General features: G+C 43.8%; 1 protein-coding gene across 2 annotated transcripts in view; it reads left to right on the forward strand.

Annotated features, from left to right (window-relative positions):
- Positions 1-22,367, forward strand: part of grk5l (G protein-coupled receptor kinase 5 like) — an 84,341-nt gene extending 61,974 nt beyond the window's left edge. Inside the window, exons 7-16 of one of the 2 annotated variants that reach the window (XM_080765404.1) lie at positions 115-178; positions 1,897-2,037; positions 6,333-6,523; positions 8,338-8,375; positions 11,313-11,402; positions 14,236-14,444; positions 15,640-15,777; positions 17,430-17,567; positions 18,307-18,438; positions 18,542-22,367. In XM_080765404.1, the coding sequence (XP_080621530.1) occupies positions 115-178; positions 1,897-2,037; positions 6,333-6,523; positions 8,338-8,375; positions 11,313-11,402; positions 14,236-14,444; positions 15,640-15,777; positions 17,430-17,567; positions 18,307-18,438; positions 18,542-18,625 (1,225 nt within the window). In that variant the 3' untranslated portion in view covers positions 18,626-22,367. The remainder of the gene's footprint in view (positions 1-114; positions 179-1,896; positions 2,038-6,332; positions 6,524-8,337; positions 8,376-11,312; positions 11,403-14,235; positions 14,445-15,639; positions 15,778-17,429; positions 17,568-18,306; positions 18,439-18,541) is intronic. The other variant, XM_080765405.1, reaches the window with a different exon arrangement.
- The last annotated feature ends 650 nt before the right edge of the window (positions 22,368-23,017 follow it).

Consider the following 23,017-nt stretch of genomic DNA (forward strand, 5'->3'; position numbering starts at 1 on the left):
GCGGTATTGAGTTTTGCAGATAATGTCTTTGTGCCGATCGATACAATATGGACTCTGTGTGTGTGTGTGTGTGTGTGTGTACTAACTTCTTCCTCTGCTCTGTGCCTCTGTCAGACAGCCCATCACTAAAGACACGTTCAGGCAGTACAGAGTGCTGGGAAAGGGAGGCTTCGGAGAGGTGAGACCATGACGATGACGTCAATGAACGGTTAACACAACTTTTTACATACGACGCCTCAGGCCGTCTTAAGGATTCGAACCGAGAGGTGCCTTGGACGTCGGTGGACGTCCCTAGCGCACCCTCAATGATACGGGGCGAGATAAGAATATTCAGAATTTTTCCTATTTTTTTTTTTTTTTTTGTCCGTTCGCTTTTCGCTTGCCGTATGCTAGCGCTCTCGGCAATTATTAGCTTGCCGTTGACTCACATGTTAGCGCGGCGGAAAGAATGACTCGTATCTCCTCATCCAGGGCAGCTCTCCGTGGTGATGAACGGATCGATATGCTGGCGCTTCATTTCTTGCTCCTCATCCGTCTCTCTGCCGCAAAATATGAACGCTTTTTGGATCATATATCGTATCAATTAAAATGATCGGGATGTGAGGTCAACTTTGTAAAGTCAACGTTTTTAGGAAAGTGTTTCCGGTTCATGGCTTTCAGAGTAAAAGCAATCAGACAACTCCGGCACCCCAGAGCTCCTATTTTGGAGCACTTCCGGCACTAAAAGTGTTTTAATCGAGCTAATAAAGGGATCAATAATCTGCTTGGACCCGAGGCGCCCCTTTTTAGGCGTTGGCATTATGTTACTGTGGTGACTGTCACAGAGAACCCAGGAGTCCGGACAACAATTGGCCTATATCAAGGCGTTTTATTTAGAAAAGGAAGAGGGGACAGTTATAGGGTTTCTCAGTAGTATCTCCTGTATGGCCAGTTCCCTCGCTCTACCCCTAGATGGGGCGGTTCGTCCGTCTGTCGCTGGACGCGGCAGATAGGGGAATGTAACAGTGATATATTATAATGCGCAGTCAATGTCTCTTACAGTCGGATCCACTGTTAGCGATATACACGGCAGTCCTGTATTGCCACTCAGCCTTTCCCTCTGGCTGTGGACTCGGGTCGCGATCCTGTCACTCCCTTTCCAATACTCCGTATGATTCAGATTATCCTCCTCTTCCTTGGTTTCCCTGTTGGCAACGCTTATAGTTTGCACGCGCGCTCCCAGTGCGCGTTTAGCGTGCTGTCGGTATAAGCCTGGGGGGGGGGGAATAAGACAGAGTCAGTATGACAATTCAACACAGTGACACAGAGTGACAGTTGAATTAGTGGTTTCTCGACTCACCGCCCTAGCAGTCTCGAATGACTTGCGACCTTACCCCCCGGAGTGTAATCTGCTCTGAGGCAGAGAGAGCTCAGTTTTGTAGTGTCTGATGGGCGAATGCCTGTGACGCGCATCCCAGCTGGTCCAACAGGTGACGGGGAATGTACCCGTCTTCCAAAACCACTCCCAGTGGTAGGTGGGTTCCTCTCCTGTCTCTCTGCCTCTGCTGGCCTCCGGGGGTATTCTTACCTGGGCGGTGATTTACCATCGAGACACCACATTACGCTTTAGCTATTGAAAAATAGCAGACCTACAAGCTCATAGCGCGCCACCGAGTGGCGCGCTACGAGCTTGTAGGTCTGCTTTTTTTTCTTTTTCTTTTTTTAATCGACTGACATAGAAACATAGCTTTGTCCGAACGAAGACTGTCAGGATGTATAGAAGACATTTTCGTAGAATCTGATCTCCGGTCAAAATGGGTTAATATAATAGTCGAATGGTAATCAATCAATAGTGAGTTTGTAAAATAACAACCCCTATAATGGATCAATTGTATCCCCCCCCCCCCCCGCCCCCAGGTGTGTGCCTGCCAGGTCAGAGCGACGGGGAAGATGTACGCCTGCAAGAAGCTGGAGAAGAAGCGCATCAAGAAGAGGAAAGGAGAGTCCATGGCTCTGAACGAGAAGCAGATCCTGGAGAAGGTCAACAGCCGATTTGTCGTGAGTCTTAACATCCCCGATCGCCGGCGACGCATTGTGAGCTTGTAGATCTGCTATTTCCAGCAAGTGTAAAAATCAGTCATTATGACTGCATCAAGGCCCGCCAAAACACATTTAGTCGACTAAATCAACTGTAGATTTAGTCGTCAAAAGTCTTATGATATTTAGTCAACTAAAACTAGACTAAACCCTTCCAGGTGACAGAAATGTGACAAATTTAATTGAATTAAAACATTTCAAGAGACTAAAATAGAAATGTCCTGCCAAAAACAACACTAGTTTATTGATATGAAAACCGACCGCAGCGCTCCACAGCCTATAGGCGCTAACCTCACTTCGCCAGATTGCGGCAGTATCGAGTTCACCAGTTTCCCTTCCTCCTCCGCCTGCCTGCATCTGGGATCTCTCAAGCGGAAACGATAAACCCGGAAGCAGCGGGACAAACATTTGATACCTCCATAATCACTTTGAGTTGTAGTCTTGTTAGGTTGTGTTTACGTTAGAGTTGTGGTCTTGTTAGGTTGTGTTTACGTTAGAGTTGTAGTCTTGTTAGGTTGTGTTTACGTTAGAGTTGTAGTCTTGTTGGGTTGTGTTTACGTTAGAGTTGTAGTCTTGTTAGGTTGTGTTTACGTTAGAGTTGTAGTCTTGTTAGGTTGTGTTTACGTTAGAGTTGTGGTCTTGTTAGGTTGTGTTTACGTTAGAGTTGTAGTCTTGTTTGGTTGTGTTCACGTTAGAGTTGTAGTCTTGTTAGGTTGTGTTTACGTTAGAGTTGTAGTCTTGTTAGGTTGTGTTTACGTTAGAGTTGTGGTCTTGTTAGGTTGTGTTTACGTTAGAGTTGTAGTCTTGTTGGGTTGTGTTTACGTTAGAGTTGTAGTCTTGTTAGGTTGTGTTTACGTTAGAGTTGTAGTCTTGTTAGGTTGTGTTTACGTTAGAGTTGTGGTCTTGTTAGGTTGTGTTTACGTTAGAGTTGTAGTCTTGTTAGGTTGTGTTTACGTTAGAGTTGTGGTCTTGTTAGGTTGTGTTTACGTTAGAGTTGTAGTCTTGTTAGGTTGTGTTTACGTTAGAGTTGTAGTCTTGTTAGGTTGTGTTTACGTTAGAGTTGTGGTCTTGTTAGGTTGTGTTTACGTTAGAGTTGTAGTCTTGTTAGGTTGTGTTTACGTTAGAGTTGTGGTCTTGTTAGGTTGTGTTTACGTTAGAGTTGTAGTCTTGTTGGGTTGTGTTTACGTTAGAGTTGTAGTCTTGTTAGGTTGTGTTTACGTTAGAGTTGTGGTCTTGTTAGGTTGTGTTTACGTTAGAGTTGTGGTCTTGTTAGGTTGTGTTTACGTTAGAGTTGTAGTCTTGTTGGGTTGTGTTTACGTTAGAGTTGTAGTCTGGTTAGGTTGTGTTCACGTTAGAGTTGTAGTCTCGTTAGGTTGTGTTTACGTTAGAGTTGTAGTCTCGTTAGGTTGTGTTTACGTTAGAGTTGTAGTCTTGTTAGGTTGTGTTTACTTTAGAGTTGTAGTCTTGTTAGGTTGTGTTTACGTTAGAGTTGTGGTCTTGTTAGGTTGTGTTTACGTTAGAGTTGTAGTCTGGTTAGGTTGTGTTTACGTTAGAGTTGTGGTCTTGTTAGGTTGTGTTTACGTTAGAGTTGTAGTCTTGTTAGGTTGTGTTTACGTTAGAGTTGTGGTCTTGTTAGGTTGTGTTTACGTTAGAGTTGTAGTCTGGTTAGGTTGTGTTTACGTTAGAGTTGTGGTCTTGTTAGGTTGTGTTTACTTTAGAGTTGTAGTCTTGTTAGGTTGTGTTTACGTTAGAGTTGTAGTCTTGTTAGGTTGTGTTTACGTTAGAGTTGTAGTCTTGTTAGGTTGTGTTTACGTTAGAGTTGTGGTCTTGTTAGGTTGTGTTTACGTTAGAGTTGTGGTCTTGTTAGGTTGTGTTTACGTTAGAGTTGTAGTCTTGTTTGGTTGTGTTTACGTTAGAGTTGTAGTCTTGTTAGGTTGTGTTTACTTTAGAGTTGTGGTCTTGTTAGGTTGTGTTTACGTTAGAGTTGTAGTCTTGTTAGGTTGTGTTTACGTTAGAGTTGTAGTCTTGTTAGGTTGTGTTTACGTTAGAGTTGTGGTCTTGTTAGGTTGTGTTTACGTTAGAGTTGTGGTCTTGTTAGGTTGTGTTTACGTTAGAGTTGTAGTCTTGTTAGGTTGTGTTTACTTTAGAGTTGTAGTCTTGTTAGGTTGTGTTTACGTTAGAGTTGTAGTCTTGTTAGGTTGTGTTTACTTTAGAGTTGTAGTCTTGTTAGGTTGTGTTTACGTTAGAGTTGTAGTCTGGTTAGGTTGTGTTTACGTTAGAGTTGTAGTCCCGTTAGGTTGTGTTTTACATTTGCGCTGTGGCAGCGCTTCAATATGTCATAAGTCTCGCGTTGATCCCGCCTCTAGAGGCCTCATAGAGCCGCATGTCGCTCCGGCCAGAATTGGACCGGAGGAGTACATCGTGTCTGCCTGAGAGTTCCCAGACTTTCCAGTGCTCCAGTCACATCCGGTATAACTTCCGGTCCGTCGGTAAAAGTGCTCCGTGGCTATAAATCACTTGATCTAATGGTTTAAATAACCCCCGGGGCAATCGGAGTGTTAATACAGGCATTGGACATTTATTGTTCAACGTGACTTTGATGCTTGGATGCATATTTCAGTACAGTACACACTAAAGGCCTATTCTTTCATAGAGCAGTTGTCGGTGAAGAGGTGACCACCGAAAACTACAACATGACGTCACGCTCACACGACGAGTCTCTCCGTTTCTACAAGCTCGTAGCGCGCCACTGAGTGGCGCGCTACGAGCTTGTAGGTCTGCTATTTTTGAAAAATCGAAGAACGACTGACATTTTTAGAATCTGATCTCAGGTCAGAATGGGTTAATCAGACCAGTGTGTGTCCAGTGGAAACCTCGTATGAAGCTGATCTCAGGTCAGAATGGGTTAACACGGGTTTTTTACACGATCCTGTCTCTGGTTTTGAACTTCGCCCCAGAGCATGCAGGCATTCTCTATTCATACGATGTCAGCATTGAGCAAGCCTTAACACATTTAGTACCGGAACTGCATCAAAATAAAGGCGCTGCTTGCGCCAGAGTAATCGCCAGAGTAGTGATCGCTTCTATTTTGAAAGCCATGAACCGGAAATACTTTCTTAAAAAAGTTGACTGACAAAGTGCCATCACAATCTCCGATCATCTTAATATATTTATATACGCTCCAAAAAGAGTTCATATTTTGCGGGAGAGACGGATGAGGAGCAGAAACGCAGCGCCAGCATATCGATCCATTCATCACCACGGAGAGCGCCCTGGATGAGGAGATACGAGTCATTCTTTCCGCCGCGCTAACATGGGAGTCAATGACAAGCTAATAGTTTCACAGAGCGTTAGCATACGGCAAGCGAAAAGCGAAATGCCAAAAAAAAAAAAAAGTAATTATTCTGAATATTATTATCTCGCCCCGCGTCGTTTGGACGTCGCTAGGACGTCCACAGACGTCTAAGGCACCTCTCGGTTCCAATCCTTATGACGTTTCAGGACGTATTATGTACAAAATGTGTTAACAGTCAACAGACTCCATAAAACCGCTTCACCCGCATTTTAATCAAATATCCTACGCTGATTGTTTTATTATTACCTTTGAAGCATAACGTACGAAGTATTTGCTAGCTTTCAACCCACGGAAATCCTGCGAAAAATGGTTCGATGGTTTGTTATGATGAGACGAGCCAGTGGCCAGGACAATGCAGAACGAAACCACAGTGAAGAGCAAGTTGTAGTCCAAACAAACCCCCCCCCCCCCCGTTCACTTGCATTGGGCTCAATTTCCCAGAAGCCCTAGCAGGCCAGATGATGACTTGATTTCCAGGTTTCGTCGTCATCCGCCGTGTCTTTTTAATTCTTTTAAAACGGTCGAATTAAAACGGCATTAAACAAATGTCGGGTATAGCGTTTTAACGCGCGGTGGCACACCGGATGAAACAATCGGCGGCCCCTCAAACTGTTTTAGCCCATTCTGAACAGGAACCCATTTTGGTGCCGGCATCGTGTCGTGCTTTAGCTATTGAAAAATAGCAGACCTACAAGCTCATAGCGCGCCACCGAGTGGCGCGCTACGAGCTTGTAGGTCTGCTATTTTTTGAAAAATCGAAGAACGACTGACATTTTTTTTTAGAATCTGATCTCGGGTCAGAATGGGTTAATCAGACCAGTGTGTGTGTGTGTCCCCGGTGTGTCGTATGAATCTGATCTCAGGTCAGAATGGGTTAACATGTCTCCCCCACCCCCCCCAGGTGAGTTTGGCGTACGCCTACGAGACCAAAGACGCTCTGTGTCTGGTGCTGACCATCATGAACGGAGGAGACCTGAAGTTCCACATCTACAGCATGGGGACGCCGGGCTTCGAGAAGGACCGCGTCCAGTTCTACGCCGCGCAGATCTGCTGCGGACTCAATCACCTGCATAGGGAATCCATAGTGTACAGGTATATACTCTGTGTGTACTGCTAGCCCATTTTGGCCTGACCTCGAAATGTAACCCATTCTGACCTGAGATCAGATTAAAAAAATGTCTTCTAGGGCACGGTTGGCACAGTTGGTAGTGCTGTCGCCTCACAGCTAGAAGGTCCTGGGTTCGATTCCCGCTCGGGGCGCCGTGGGTGCTGGCGGCGTGTTTCCTCCTCCGCGTCATCAGTGCCCATACCCGAAGGCGGGGTTGGCGAAAGGGCCTTTCTGTGTGGAGTTTGCATGTTCTCCCCGTGTCCCCCCTAGGGTAGGTACCCTCACAAAAAACATGCAGTAATCCTGGTCACTAAACTGCCTCCCCCTGGCCAGCCGGGGCGCCTGATGGAGGGGAAAGGAACTGGTTGGAATAACGTGTTCCTTCCACGCGCTACGTCCAACCAGGGAAACTCCCCCCTGTCAGGTGTAAAGGAGCAACTTGGACACTCAAGCATGAAGGAAGCATGAGTTAAGTCCGTTGCTCTCCCCAGGTTGGCGGAGGGTGTGTAGAGCCCAGGATCACATTAGATGATTGACACAGGGGTGAAAAATGGGTTACAAAATTGTGGGATAAAAAATATATTTAAATAAAAATGTCTTCTACATCCTGACAGTTTTCTGAAAAGGCTATGTTTCTATGTGTCAGTCGTTCTTCGATTTTTGAAAAATAGCAGACCTACGAGCTCGTAGCGCGCCACTCGGTGGCGCGCTATGAGCTTGTAGATCTGCTATTTTTCAATAGCTAAAGCATGACATGATGCTAACACCAAAAGGGGTTCACGCCCCAAAATGGGTTAAAAAAGAATACTTCTAAATCCTCCAGTTTTCTGAAATAAATATTATCACGATTCTTCAAAAATAGCAGACCTACAAGGTTGTGTAGCGCGCCACTCGAGCTTGTAGATCTGCTATTTTTCAATAGCTAAATTAACACCAAAAGGGGTTCCCCGCCCAAAATTGGGCTAGTACAACCAATAGAATCCACAGTGTACAGGTACTGTGTATAGTGTTAATGTACAACCAATAGAATCCACAGTAGTATGTAGTGATGTACAACCCAATATTATCCATATAGAATATACAGTATGTACAACCAAGGGGAGACCCTTTCAAGAAAATCACTTTCAAGATTTTTCAACCATTTTCAGAAATAGCAGATGTACAAGTGCAAGCTGTCCCAAACCAACCCACTGTTCTATACCCATGTTCCAAATCCTATGAGTTTTCTGGAAGAACGTATGTTGCTCTATACGTACAGTGTACACACTGTACATCTGAAATGACATGGAGGCTTTCTCAGTTTTAACCCATTCAGACCTGAGGACAGTTCAAAAAATGTCTTCTAAATCCGGTCAGTTTTCTGGGAAAAACCCAAGTCGTTCTCAAACAGTTTCATGTCAAAGACCCCCAGAATTATCTGTATTTGGCCGCCCCCCCCCCCCCCCCCCCCAATCTGAAAATATGTCGTTCCAGGGACACCCGTCCAGAAGCAGAGATTTGATTAAAGACAATGTTCGCTCTGAAAAGAATATATATATTCAAAGATCTGTGCCACATTTTCACGATTTTTCAAAAATGGCAGACCTACAAGCTCGTGGCGCGGCGCTCGGTGCCTCGGTACGAGCTTGTAGGTCTGCTATTTCTCAGTAGCTAAAGTATAACATGATGCTTAAAACACCCAACACAAAACGGGTCAAGCATCCACGAGCGCTTTTCTTTTTTGTTTTCTGTTGAATGTCGGATCGTCTGTACAATGAGGTTGTTGAAAAAAACACTCTCATTCTTCTGTTAACTCCAGGGACCTGAAACCAGAGAATATCCTCCTAGATGACAACGGTGAGTTCAGAATCTGCCTGGAATCCCTGCTATTAATCTCTTAACTGTCACTCTTAAAGGGATTGTGACATTAAAAAAAAGGTTTTGGAATTGTTCTTATTTTTTTTTAGGTTTTCTAATCTCAATTGCACCCAAAAAACATGAACTTTTACCCCCCTCTGCTGGCGAAACAAAAAAAACATTGAATTTAGGAAATCGCTCCCTTTTTCATTGATAGGTAGAGTTAGCACATACATGTTTCTTCCCCAACTGTTGTACCTTTTCCAATGCCTCCCTGTGTTTCTACCCAAGTCCTTCTTCAAACGCTTAGACTCAATTGTCCTTCCCTTTATCTGGGAATACAAAAAACATAGGATCAAAAAAATCCCATCTATGTAAACCAAAGCAGGTTGGTGGGCTTGCTCTGCCTGATTTCTGCCTATATTACTGGTCACCCAATGTTGGAGCAATTTCGGGCCTGGTTAAACAACACAGCTGAACCTCCCCGTTGGCTACAATGGGAGCAGGAAGAAATGTCGGCCATACTGTTTTGAGTTCAATAATATTATCCTCCGTGAAATTAGATGAATCCATTTACAACGGATGCCTTGTTGTTCGCAGTATGATAAGAATCTTGAAACAAATCAAAACATATTTTAGGAACAACTCACTATCTTTTCTGCTCCCTATAGCTGATAACCCCTCATTTCTACCATCCCAACTGGATGATACGTTTGCACAGTGGAAGCGTTTGGGTATACGCACAATTGGAGACTTACATATGGGTGGAACTTTTGCCTCATTTGCTCAACTGCAGGAAAAGTATAGACTCCCTAGGAGTGACTTTTTTTTAGGTTTCTACAGGTTAGGAACTACATCCGTAACTTTTCTCCCACTTTTGAGAGAGATACACCTTCATCCCTAGATGGGTTCCTTCTTAATAATACAGTACCAGACGTGAGGGTGTCACATCTTTATGAATCATTTCAAGTGGCAAACCTACACCTACTACATCAGCTATTGAGCTGGCATGGGAAAATGAACTGGGGACTTCAATTTCAGACGAGCTCTGGGAAGACAGCCTTGAGGAAATTAATGCGTGCTCTATCAATTCCAGACATTGCCTTATCCAGTTTCGAGTCATACGTAGACTCCATTATTCCAAATTAAAATGACGTAACATATACCCAGATATTTCTTCGCACTGTGACAAATGTAATACAATAGATGCAAATCTTCTTCATAGCGTCGCCCTTTGCCCTCGGAATACAAAGATATTGGATTAAGATATTTGAGACGCTCTCTGATATTTTGAGTATTCATATTGACCCCGATCCTGTACTAATAATTCTGGGTTTGTCACTAGACTCCATGCCTATGTTGACGAAAGCACAGAAACAACTCCTCTCATATATGGTCTGATTACAGCGAAAAAAACAAATTCTGACACACTGGAAGAAGGAAGAGGCTCCTGCATTTAAGCACTGGTTAAATGAAATGAGAGTATAAGGTATTTCCTGAGAAACAGGGAGAGACAGTTTGATAAGATTTGGCTGCCCCCTTGTCCATTACCTGAGTAGAAACGATTAATAGACAGGATACCATTGATATGGTTGACTGTACGCCATTTTCTTTTCAGATGTTTTCCATGAGCTTTCTATGCGCCCCCCCCCCCCCCCCCCCCCCCCCCTTATTCCCCCACTGCTGAGTTGCTCGGCTACTCTGGCATATATGCAGCATACATTCTGCATATAGGCTATATTTGCTGATATGGATTTCCTTTCCATGTGGGGAAAACGGTAAAACACCTGTTTTAAATGCATTAGACCAGTTGTTCTCCAACCTTTACCCGTCTACAATATTTTACTTAAAAAATATCTCGTAAAGCTCATATGATGCTAAATGATAACCCACCTTTTGAATATAGCATTTAACATGAGCCTGGGTTGCAATTATACAGTGCCTCTTGAGCAGATTGAGCAAATTGTGCCATAACATCCAGTCCAGTCGTAATGTCAATATCAAGAAATGTGCAAATACAAACCATTTAACCGCTAGTTGAATTTCATTCTTCCAAAGTGTAGTATTGTGTACAGCACATTTCTAGTAATGATATGCCTAATGCCTTGCCCTGAAAAAGAAAAAGAAAAGTCTAGTGTACACACCACTGTCCGTGTAATGTATAAACAATACTCTACTAAAGTAATCTCCAGTAGCATTATAGCCTCATAATATTTTGCTTCTGTTCTGACAATTTAGAATAGATCATAGCTCTCTCGCTCGCGAGCGCACGCACACACACGGACACCCGTCTCTGCAGTTAGCCTAGCTGTGAACAACAACTGCAAGCAAACAACTCGTCAGCTACAGCTTTATTATCTCTCTCCCTCTCTCGTGGCCATAGTGTTTCTGTGTGCTTTTCCAGGTTATTTTTCCGTGTCCGCTGTGTCGCACTTAGGAGTTTAAAATGTGCGTTGTGTGTTGTGTGGCTGTGCGCTCCGGTCTCCTCAGTGCTGTCACCTCAGCTCGACCAATCGAGAGCAGCAGCGCTGCTGGCCCCGCCCCATAGGTTCCCAGAACTCAGTGTCGGTACTACCTCAAAAGCAGGGCAGGACAAAGGTTCTGAGAACCTGGTCTGAAACCGTGCCGTACCGCGCTGTGCGCTGTGGAAACAAACCCAGAACTAAAAAAATAGGTTCAGGTTCTGGAAAGTTCTGGTTCCACCTTGCTAGTGGAAAAGGGGCCTAAGAGTACATGTTTCAATGTACAGTATCTGTGATCATTCTAATACTTTATTTAATCAGTTAATTCATTAATACATAAATAAATAACCTAATTAAACAAACAAACAAACACTTGATATGAAATGTGACTATTGAAATACTTAAATTTGCAACAACGGTGGCGCTGTTGTCCCTGGGCTGACGTGTGCTGTTGGCTCTGTGTTTTTTTTTGCAGGACACATCCGCATCTCAGACCTGGGTCTGGCCATCAAAGTGCCCGAAGGAGAGCTCATCAGAGGCAGAGTGGGGACTGTTGGCTACATGGGTGAGACTAGTGGTCATTTTGATGGGCGAGCCTTTGCCGGTCCCACATTGTGGAATGCAAGTTGCTATGTGTAACTTGATGCTGTGTCCTTTTTTTTTCTTCTTTTTATCCCACGATTTTGTAACCCATTTTTCACCCGGTGCCCAATTGCCCTAACCCCCTAAGACCCGCATTAATTTCTACTTAAAATAGATAGTTTTTTATAGATTTCAACCTTACTACTACTTTGTACTACTAGGACTAAGACTAAAAAATATGTAAAAAAAAAAAAAAAAAGTTTGATGAAAAATGTATGATAATTATATAATAATTATATAATAATATAATAAATTAATAATTTACATTTGGGGGATATCTTTCACAATGATGAATAAAACATGTTCTAGACATTCTAATGATCACAAAAAAAACATATATTACAATTATTTTACTTACTTTTATTAGGGCTAAAGGTCAAAAGGCAGTCCAGAAACTTTTTTATTTCTGTGAATTTCAGCCTCTGTGGGGGGTATTTATATGCAAATATCATGACCAATGGCATTGCAATGGCATTGCAAATGAACATCACTGATGACGTTTAAGGTGAAAAAATAACAGAAAAAAATAATAATAATTAAGTAATTAATTAAAATATAACTTGTTGCTATAAAGCAACGCTGGGTCTTAGAGGGCTAAGCTGTAATCCTGGGCGCTATACGTCTCCCTCTGCCAACCTGGGGAGAGCCCCGATCTGAGCTCCTTCAATGCATGAGCAGTGCACTTCTTGCAAGGAACACGCTAATCCGAACCAGTTCCATTCACCCCGTCCGTCAGGCGTGACCATGGGGAGGCACTGTAGAGACCAGGATTACTGCATGTTTTTTTGTGAGGGTATAGCTATACCCTAGGCCCTAGGGTATATAGGGAGTTTCCCTGGTTGGACGTAGCACGTGGAAGGAACACGTTATTCCAACCAGTTCCTTTCCCCTCCATCAGGCGCCCCGGCTGGCCAGGGGGAGGCAGTTTAGTGACCAGGATTACTGCATGTTTTTTGTGAGGGTACCTACCCTAGGGGACACAGGGAGAACATGCAAACTCCACACAGAGAGGCCCTTTCGCCATAACCCCGCCTCGGGTATAGCCCTATATGGGCGCTGATGACTCGGAGAAAACGCAGCCCTATGTCCCCGTCGGGGAATCAACCTTCTAGCTGTGAGGTGGCAGCGCTATTGATTTCATAGGTTTCATTCTTTCACTCCTTGTTGTGATCCGTTTAAACCTTAAGAGTATATTATGAATAGAGAAGACACCCGAGTTCTCCTCCCATCCACTTGCATTAAGTTGCTCAAAAGCTGTATGCATGAGGCGATTTCACGCCTCCTTCCGGGTAGGAACAGAGTGCATTCTGGGATGGATTGGCCCCAAACACATGAACGCGCTGCCGTTGACTATATCATTGTGCCGTTTGTGCGCATCACGTACCGTACATTTGTTCACGTGTCATGGTCCCAATAACATGAACGTGCGCAATGACAGTCAACGGACCAGCGCTGGCTCGAGCTGCAATACCAAATTCGGCCACTATGTCCATTTCGCCTCAGGGTATCCTCCGGGTGCCGTCTCTATTCATATATACTCTAAGGTTTAAACGTGTTTGCCTTCCTTTCATTATTTTTTATTTAGCTTTAATATGTTTTATGCTCCAAGGTTCAACCTTGGTCGTTTAAATGTGCCATATTAATAGACTTTGATTTGTTTTGATATTTTAGTCATCTGAAATGTATTAGTTTCCGACCTTTTGCTGCGTGTCCTAATCCAGACAACAGTCTTGTCAAAACTCGACTATTGTAACTCCCTCCTTACTGGCCTACCGGCATGTGCACTTAAGCCCCTCCAACTGATCCAAAATGCCGCAGCTCGCTTGGTCTTCAACCAGTCAAAATTCTCACATGTCTCCCCCCTTCTCCGCTCCCTCCACTGGCTCCCGGTCGCTGCCCGCACAGAATACAAAACTCTGATGCTGGCATTCAAAGCAACCAAAGGTATGGCTCCCCCATATCTTGCAAGTATGATCGAACCCTACAAACCCTCCCGCGCATCAGCCAACGCAGGGAAGCTGGAAGTACCCTCACTAAAAACGCCGGGACAACGCTCCACGCGTCCCAAACTCTTCTCCCTTCTGGCTCCAAAACTGTGGAATGCACTTCCCATTGCAGTCACAACTGCAGCATCACTCCCAATCTTCCGCCGTAGTCTGAAAACCCACCTTTTCAGACTCCATCATGGCCCATAGCACTTACCCTACCCCCTTAGATAGCATTTCTGTAGACTTGGATAGCATTTGATACAGACTTATAGCATGTTATGTAGATAGCACGTCATAGTACATATGTATAGCATAGTATAGTATATATGTATAGTTTAATTATATAGATATTCCACTGTTACGTTCTTAGCTTACGCAGGTTTCATGATAAATGCTTTTTATGTGATGTATTCCCATGCTTTTTTGTTCTTGCTTAATGTAAATCGCTCTGGATTAACCCATTCTGAACGGGAACCCATTTTGGTGTTAGCATCATGTTATGTATGCTTTAGCTATTGAAAAATAGCAGACCTACAAGCTCATAGCGCGCCACTCGGTGGCGAGCTACGACCTTGTAGGTCTGCTATTTTTGAAAAATCGAAGAGCGACTGACATTTTTTTTTAGAATCTGATCTCGGGTCAGAACGGGGTTAATCAGACCAGCGTAGTGTCCAGTGGAAACCTCGTAATGAATCTGATCTCGGGTCAGAATGGGTTAAGAGCAGTCTGTGCTAAATGCCTGAAATTGTAAAACTTGTCAAACTGCAGCTCCCGAGGTGATCAACAACGAGAAGTACGGCATGAGCCCAGACTGGTGGGGGCTGGGCTGCCTCGTCTACGAGATGACCGCCGGGCGGTCGCCGTTCCGCGCGCGCAAGGAGCGCGTGAAGAGGGAGGAGGTGGAGAAGAGAGTGCAGGAGGGCCAGGAGGAGTACGACGACAAGTTCACAGAGGACACCAAGGCCATCTGTAGAGTGGTGAGGAGGGAGGGAGGGAGGGAGGGAGGGAGGGAGGGAGGAATACGTTGATTTTAATGCTGTCATAAGTGATCAATCTGAATCGGGAAAACGGAATGTAACAGAATATAAACCTGTGTTCAATATAATGACACGGATTGTACTGGAATATAGAATGGTGTCTCTGTCCCGGCAGAAAGCTCTTCCACATTTTATGAACTTTATTCATAAATGAATGTCGCAGTTCAATCATCGCACTACTGATTGTCAGTCACACAAAAGTAGTTCTGCTGTTTTTTGAGTGACTGTGTGTGTGTTAAAGGCGCAGTGAAATGAAAAATAAGTTTTTCACACTTTTAGACCATATCCGTGGTCATCATATGGGCATACCTAACAATGGATGCCAAAACAATGGGAAAATTCTCATTTCTGTGTGTTTTTATATCAAAGGTCCATAAAAACGATTGTATTATTTATTTATTAAAACGAAAACGTGCTGCGTGATGACGTGTAGAGGTACACATCGATAAAAGCCAATAAAAATGAAGCTCACATGTTTAATTCCCCATGTCTGCGCATCCATGCAACACAGCTGCTTCTGATTACAGATTTCTCCGTTTTTATTTCCATTCAAGATAACATTCAGACAGTGTATTACTCGGTTTCAACTTAATCATCACGCTAAAATATGTTTCTGAAAATATTATAGGGTAGAAATAAGCCACATAACAGTAAACTGGTTGTGCTGGGCGACCGTCTGATTTATAAACAAACAACACCACGCTGTTGCGCATAGCATTAGCCACCGTCCCTAGCTACCGTCCCATCGCCTGAAGGGATGCGACACTCTGATTGGTTCAGAAACTTCAGACCGGTGTTTCATGTGGAAACACCATTTTCATGTTGTTCACCATTTCCGTTTCACTGCGCCTTTAACCTATGTGACTATGAGTACCAGTAGGGGGCGCTGTTGTGCCAGAAACAGAGAGAGAGAGAGAGAGCTGCTAATGAGAGAGAGATGGGGGGGGGGGGGGGAGTTCCACCACTAAGTTCACACGGGTGTGATTTTTGTATTATTCTCTGTGACCGTGACGATCGAAAAGCTAATATGGAATGAACTAAACGAAGCTGCTCCTTTTACGCTTTTTGTCGGCCCACCTCTCTTGGGACGTCTGTCTGTCTGTCTGTCTGTCTGTCTGTCTGTCTGTCTGTCCAGCTGCTGACCAAAGACCCCAAACAGCGGCTAGGCTGCAGGGGGGACGGAGCGGCGGAGGTGAAGGCTCACTGTTTCTTCAAGAACATCAACTTCAAGAGGCTGGAGGCCGGCATCATGGACCCTTCCTTTGTGCCTGATGTGAGTCGGTCAACCCTAACCCACTCTGACCTGAGATCAGTTTCTAAAAAAATGTCTTCTACATCCCGACAGTTTTCCATTCTGACCTGAGATCAGATTCTAAAAAAATGTCTTCTACATCCCGACAGTTTTCCATTCTGACCTCAGATCAGATTCTAAAAAAATGTCTTCTACATCCTGACAGTTTTCCATTCTGACCTGAGATCAGATTCTAAAAAAATGTCTTCTACATCCCGACAGTTTTCCATTCTGACCTGAGATCAGATTCTAAAAAAATGTCTTCTACATCCCGACAGTTTTCCATTCTGACCTCAGATCAGATTCTAAAAAAATGTCTTCTACATCCTGACAGTTTTCCATTCTGACCTGAGATCAGATTCTAAAAAAATGTCTTCTACATCCCGACAGTTTTCCATTCTGACCTGAGATCAGATTCTAAAAAAATGTCTTCTACATCCCGACAGTTTTCCATTCTGACCTCAGATCAGATTCTAAAAAAATGTCTTCTACATCCTGACAGTTTTCCATTCTGACCTGAGATCAGATTCTAAAAAAATGTCTTCTACATCCTGACCGTTTTCCATTCTGACCTGAAATCAGATTCTAAAAAAATGTCTTCTACATCCCGACAGTTTTCCATTCTGACCTGAGATCAGATTCTAAAAAAATGTCTTCTACATCCTGACAGTTTTCCATTCTGACCTGAGATCAGATTCTAAAAAAATGTCTTCTACATCCCGACAGTTTTCCATTCTGACCTGAGATCAGATTCTAAAAAAATGTCTTCTACATCCCGACAGTTTTCCATTCTGACCTGAGATCAGATTCTAAAAAAATGTCTTCTACATCCCGACAGTTTTCCATTCTGACCTGAGATCAGATTCTAAAAAAATGTCTTCTACATCCCGACAGTTTTCCATTCTGACCTGAGATCAGATAAAAAAAAAAATTCTTCTACATCCCGACAGTTTTCCATTCTGACCTGAGATCAGATTCTAAAAAAATGTCTTCTACATCCTGACAGTTTTCCATTCTGACCTGAGATCAGATTCTAAAAAAATGTCTTCTACATCCTGACAATTTTCCATTCTGACCTGAGATCAGATTCTAAACATCTCTTCTATGTCAGTCGCTCTTCGATTTTTCAAAAATAGCAGACCTACAAGCTCGTAGCGCGCCACTCGGTGGCGCGCTATGAGCTTGTAGATCTGCTATTTTTAAATAGCTAAAGCACAACGTAATGCTAACACCAAAACGGGTTCCCGCCCAGAATGGGCTAAACTACCTCAAACCTGGAGAGATAGAGGCCATGGCTGAGTGGTCAGTGAGCCCTCCTCCTGGGACCCTACTAGCCAATCCATCCCCAACCTGCCGTCCCCAATTATGGCATTAAGACATTAAGAACGGATCGATATGCCGGCGCTTAATTTCTGCTCCTCATCCGTCTCTCTCCCGCAAAATATGATCGCAATGTAAAGTCAACTCATTTTTTTAGTAGATTGTTTCCGGGTCATGGGCTTTCAGAGTAAAAGCGCTGAGACAACTCCGGCCACCCAGAGCTCCTATTTTGAAGCACTTCCGGCACTGAATGAACACGTCGTCCAGGTCAACTGTAAGGATGTTTATGTTGTTTGTTCTCTCTCTCTCTACAGCCTCGGGCAGTCTACTGTAAAGACGTTCTGGACATCGAGCAGTTCTCCACAGTCAAAGGAGTCAATCTGGACCAAACGGACAACGACTTCTACTCCAAATTCACCACAGGCAGCGTTTCCATCCCATGGCAGACTGAGGTAGGTGTAGGTGTGCGTGTGCGTGTGCGTGTGTGTGTGTGTGTGTGTGTGTGTGTGTGTGTGTGTGTCACACATTCACTGCCATTGACGAGTAAAGCCTTGCCGAGCCATGAGGCCCATAGGGCAGGAGCCTATCCCCTGTTTCTGTAGCCTGAGTCAGCTTGATGTACAAGTACACCCCCTGGACATGACGCTATAGGGACACCAGGGCGGACACTCTAACCACAAGGCCACTAGCCTGCAGGGCACCATTGCCTTTCGGGTATATGAACCCGGTCGGGAGCGGATGATATCGCTAGTACGTCATGTTGTAGTATTGTTTTGTAGTCCTATCAATCTTCCAGGAACTTCCTTTTCCCTCAAACCGATTTTTCCTCGATAACAGCTACAGGCTATACGAGAGCTTTTATTGTTATTCTTCCGGTTTGAGGGGAAAGGAAGTTCCGTTTGATTGTTCCTGCCTGTCGACTATACAAACCGACACACTACAACATGACGTGACGATAGATCATCCGGATCACACGGCACTTTGGGAACAGCCCTGCCGTCTGCGAATTGACGACGTTTTATATTGATTAAGGTTGGTCGCGGTCCTATGCTCCATCTGTTCAGCTCTGGGATGCTAGCGGTCAGTAGACGGATGCAATGACCCCTCGTCTGTCTGTCCGTTCTTTCTGTCTCTCTGCGTCTCTCTCTCCCTCTCTCCCCCCTCTCTCTCTCTCTCTCTCTCTCTCTCTAGATGATAGAGACAGAGTGTTTCAGTGACCTGAACGTGTTCGGACCTCAGGGGACCAGACCTCCTGATCTGGACTGGAACCAGCCCCCCGAGCCCCCCCGACGGAGCCTGCTGGACAGAATCTTCAGGAGGCATGTAAGGAAGAACACACACACGCACACGCACGCACGCAAGCGCACACACACACACACACACACACACACACACACTAACACCCAAATCTCTCTCTCTCCCTCAGCACCCAGAGGTGTCCATCAGCCACAGTCGCTTGCAGTCTTCCAGTGTGAACTCGGTGGACTCCATGTCCAACTCTGCCCCCTAGTGGTGACAGGAAACGGAGTGACGCCACACACGTTATAAAGGGAAGACGCTCCTCCGAGAGGTGTGTGTGTGTGTGTGTGTGGGGGGGGGGGGGGGGGGGGGTGTTGGAGCTTCCCTGCTGCTGAGTGGTCTTTTTAGAGTGCCGAGCCTGGAACAGCAGCCAATGAATGGACAAGACTGTCTGAAGCCTCAGTGGCCAACCAATGGGAACGGAGAGACTGTCCTACAAACCAGCCCCCTAAGAGAGAGAGAGAGAGAGAGAGAGAGACACCCCCGGGCATTTGTAGTGGAATTGGCTCTTTGATTCCTTGACGCAGAGACGTTTGCTGATGTTTTTGTTTTGTTCATAATCCTTTAATTCATCCTCAGGATCGCTGGACTATAGTGACACGAACAGAGCCACTGACTGATAAAAATGACAGAACCGAGGAAAAAAAAGAAAAGAAAAAAAAATACAAGCTAATTATTCAGGGGACGAGACCACCACAGAGGATAGAAGATGGGGGGGTCTTTGTGGAAAAGTTTTTTTTTTTTTTTTCCTTTTTACATTTTTAGTTTTTCTTATTTTTTAAAGCAAAGGACTCCCTTGTTCATTCATTTCATAATTCACATCCCCTCCTGCTGTGTTTGTATCTCTCGTAATAATATCGTTTATTTTTCATCGGCACGACGGAATGAACCGGCTTTTTCAAGCGACACCGCCGTGCTATGGAGCATGATGTGGCTTTTAACTCCTCCCCCATTCTCATCTCTCTCTCTCTCCCTCTCCATCCATATTCAATATTTCATCCTTTCTAATAATCTCTTTCACACTCTTCTCCCCATCCCGCCTCAGAAACACTTGCCACGACATGAATAGGGTTGTCACATTTTACTTGGCGATTGCACACGATTAGTTGCGATTTAATTGTGTTTTTGCCATTGGGACATTGGGACATTACAGTAAATATACAGTAAATGCAAATAAGATGTATGCTCTCTTAAACAAAAACTGGCCCCAGGCAGTTAATATGACAAATAACTCAAATATACAACGAAACGTAAAACTTTATACATTAAAAATGTTTTATAGTGGACATAGCCGATCCACAAGCTCAATGCGAGCTTGTATGTATGTTTTCTTATACACACACACACACACACACACACACACACACACACACACTTATATTTTTGACATAGAAACGATTATGCAAATATTACAGGTCATTAATGTATTAATTGTGACAGGCCTATAGACATGAAGCTGAAGATGTACCCTCACCAACCTCAACACAGAATGGCCATTGCCTTGCGTAACTACATTGCCATTTATGTGTACACACGGTTGTCGTCATTTTAAATGGAAAACCACCAAAAGGATCATGCAAAGGATCCATTTTATAACAACATTCTCTCTTAAGTATATGAGCCTGGCTGTCGACGTATCACATTTGCGTAAGGGACACACATAATGTGCACACGCATAGAATTGTGATAATTGTTTTTTTTTCGTTTTTTTTTTTTTTTTCATTGCATGGACAAATGTAATCATGGATAGCTGGTGTTCCCTGGCCCCTGCATACCTCATGCCACCGGTGTTGACCAATCCTTCTGCACAGCAACACATGGTGAACGTCACACTTTCTCACTTCATCTGTGAGCTTGGAATCCTGATCTCGAGATGCTGGTACAGAAATAATTTCAGGTTCAAGGTTTTGGTGCTAGTGTGTCCACGCAGCCAGACAACTATTCCACAATCTCTGAATGCTTTTTATAGAGTCTGAAACTACACCTCCTGAATGCTATTATAGCTAGAGTCTGGAACTACACCTCCTGAATGCTATTATAGAGTCTGGAACTACACCTCCTGAATGCTATTATAGAGTCTGGAACTACACCTCCTGAATGCTATTATAGAGTCTGGAACTACACCTCCTGAATGCTATTATAGAGTCTGGAACTACACCTCCTGAATGCTATTATAGAGTCTGGAACTACACCTCCTGAATGCTATATAGAGTCTGGAACTACACCTCCTGAATGCTATATAGAGTCTGGAGCTATACACCTCCTGAATGCTATATAGAGTCTGGAGCTATACACCTCCTGAATGCTATATAGAGTCTGGAGCTACACACCTCCTGAATGCTATATAGAGTCTGGAGCTACACACCTCCTGAATGCTATATAGAGTCTGGAGCTATACACCTCCTGAATGCTATATAGAGTCTGGAGCTACACACCTCCTGAATGCTATATAGAGTCTGGAGCTACACACCTCCTGAATGCTATATAGAGTCTGGAACTACACACCTCCTGAATGCTATATAGAGTCTGGAGCTACACACCTCCTGAATGCTATATAGAGTCTGGAGCTACACACCTCCTGAATGCTATATAGAGTCTGGAACTACACACCTCCTGAATGCTATATAGAGTCTGGAGCTACACACCTCCTGAATGCTATATAGAGTCTGGAACTACACACCTCCTGAATGCTATATAGAGTCTGGAACTATACACCTCCTGAATGCTATATAGAGTCTGGAACTATACACCTCCTGAATGCTATATAGAGTCTGGAACTATACACCTCCTGAATGCTATATAGAGTCTGGAACTGTCTACACTTCCTGAAAGCCGAGAAAGTAAGCCGTTGTTTATCTGTTCATCATTTCCGTTCACGGAAATATATTTAAAAAAATATCTATAAAACATATATTTTTTAATTTCCCATTTCTGATAAGCAGCAAACTATGTATGACTCGACTATTTGGATTTACAGGAGGACAAATTTAATGCGACTTGCAACAGACCAAACGGAAGCTCTCCCGGATGGTTTCCACAGCTTCCTTTGCACAGTATGACTGACGGACTGTATGAGGAAGCATTTTTGAACATTGTGGGAGTCTGATCTGTAGCTCCCCCAAGTGGAGAGGGGAGGAGCAACGCTTCAACTAGGAAAAGGACACAAAAAGAACGTTGCACAATATTGCCATGCTGTTTCTTTGCCAAATTATTTCTCTCTTTTTTTTTTTCACTTTGACCTCTGACCTTTAAGGCACATCACTGTATCAACCTATTGTCGCACGGACGCTTTGTGTTTAGTTTTTTTTTAGTTTTTTTTTTCATTTTTGGACAGTGGACTCGTCTGACATGGATTGTACAGTTTGGAACACATTCTTCCTGACCTTTTTTCTTTTTTTTCCAGCACAATAATATTAGCTGCATATCAGTTGTTGTCTGGCAGAAAACCTCGGATCTCCATATTTCTTTTTTGTAAATGAATGTCCGTAACTTCATTATACAAGGCTGTTGTATAATGCACAAAGGTAGTGAAAATAACAGATCTACAAGCTGCGACGCGTGAACTTGTAAACCAGGCTGTTTTCACTATTTTAAAATGTTTTTTCTTTTTTTTTTGGGGGGGGGGGGTTATTTTAATATTAATTTAAAAAGTAACAGCGCCCGCAACGGTTCCAAACGTTTGATGCCTCGCTGTCCGACCGGATCAGATTTGGATTTTAGCAGTATAGTTCCAAAACTTCCGTTTTCCTAGAATTATGTCAAACCGGACGGTATGTCAATAAGAAATATTAAGTCTGATTTAGTCAAATGATGTATTTAACAACACCCCAAACTCCAAATATGGTCCTGTAGGATTTGGAATAAAAGGTTTTGAACTGTTGGGGCACCAGGTCTTTATCGAGCTGCAACCCCTAATCTGTTCTAGTGAATAAAATGTTATTCTGACCAACCTGTATGGACCACTGTGTTAATACTTGAATTCTAACACAACTCTCGGGGTGACACCAAGTGGGGGTCCTCCTTATAACCCATTTAGGCCTGACTTCGGAAAAAAAATGTCGAGGTCCCCAAAGATTATATGTAATATGCCGCCGACCCCCATCTTGAAAATATGTTGTTCCAGGAGGCAGGGACCCCTCGGAAGTAAAGATTTGAGTTAAAAACAGAAACTCTGAAAGAATATATATTCAAAGAGTTTGAGGAACATTTCCACGATTTTTCAAAAATAGCAGATCTACAAGTTCATATAGTGCGGCACTCGGTGCCGCACAATATGGGTTGAATAGGCTATGGCCGTTTGGTTGTCCTTGGCATGGAAGGACGTGAACCCGCTGCTCTACAAGATGTCTGGCCTCTGTCCCAGTTCAGCCGGTGTGGTCTGGACTGGTCAACCCATTCTGAGTGACCTGAGATCAGATTCATACAAGGTTTCCACTGGACACACACTGGTCTGGTTAAATCATCACAAGAGGTTCAGCCTGGTCATCCACTGACCATCGGTGCCATGCAGTCAACGCAGCAATGTATTGATTTTTCTTTCTTTCTTTTTTTTCTTATCTCCGAGGGATCAACGAAAACAGTTTTGAACATGGCAGATCTACAA

The sequence above is a fragment of the Protomyctophum bolini genome (assembly GCF_963924005.1).
Source record: "Protomyctophum bolini genome assembly, chromosome: 6".
In the NCBI taxonomy this organism is placed as follows: Eukaryota; Metazoa; Chordata; class Actinopteri; order Myctophiformes; family Myctophidae; genus Protomyctophum; species Protomyctophum bolini.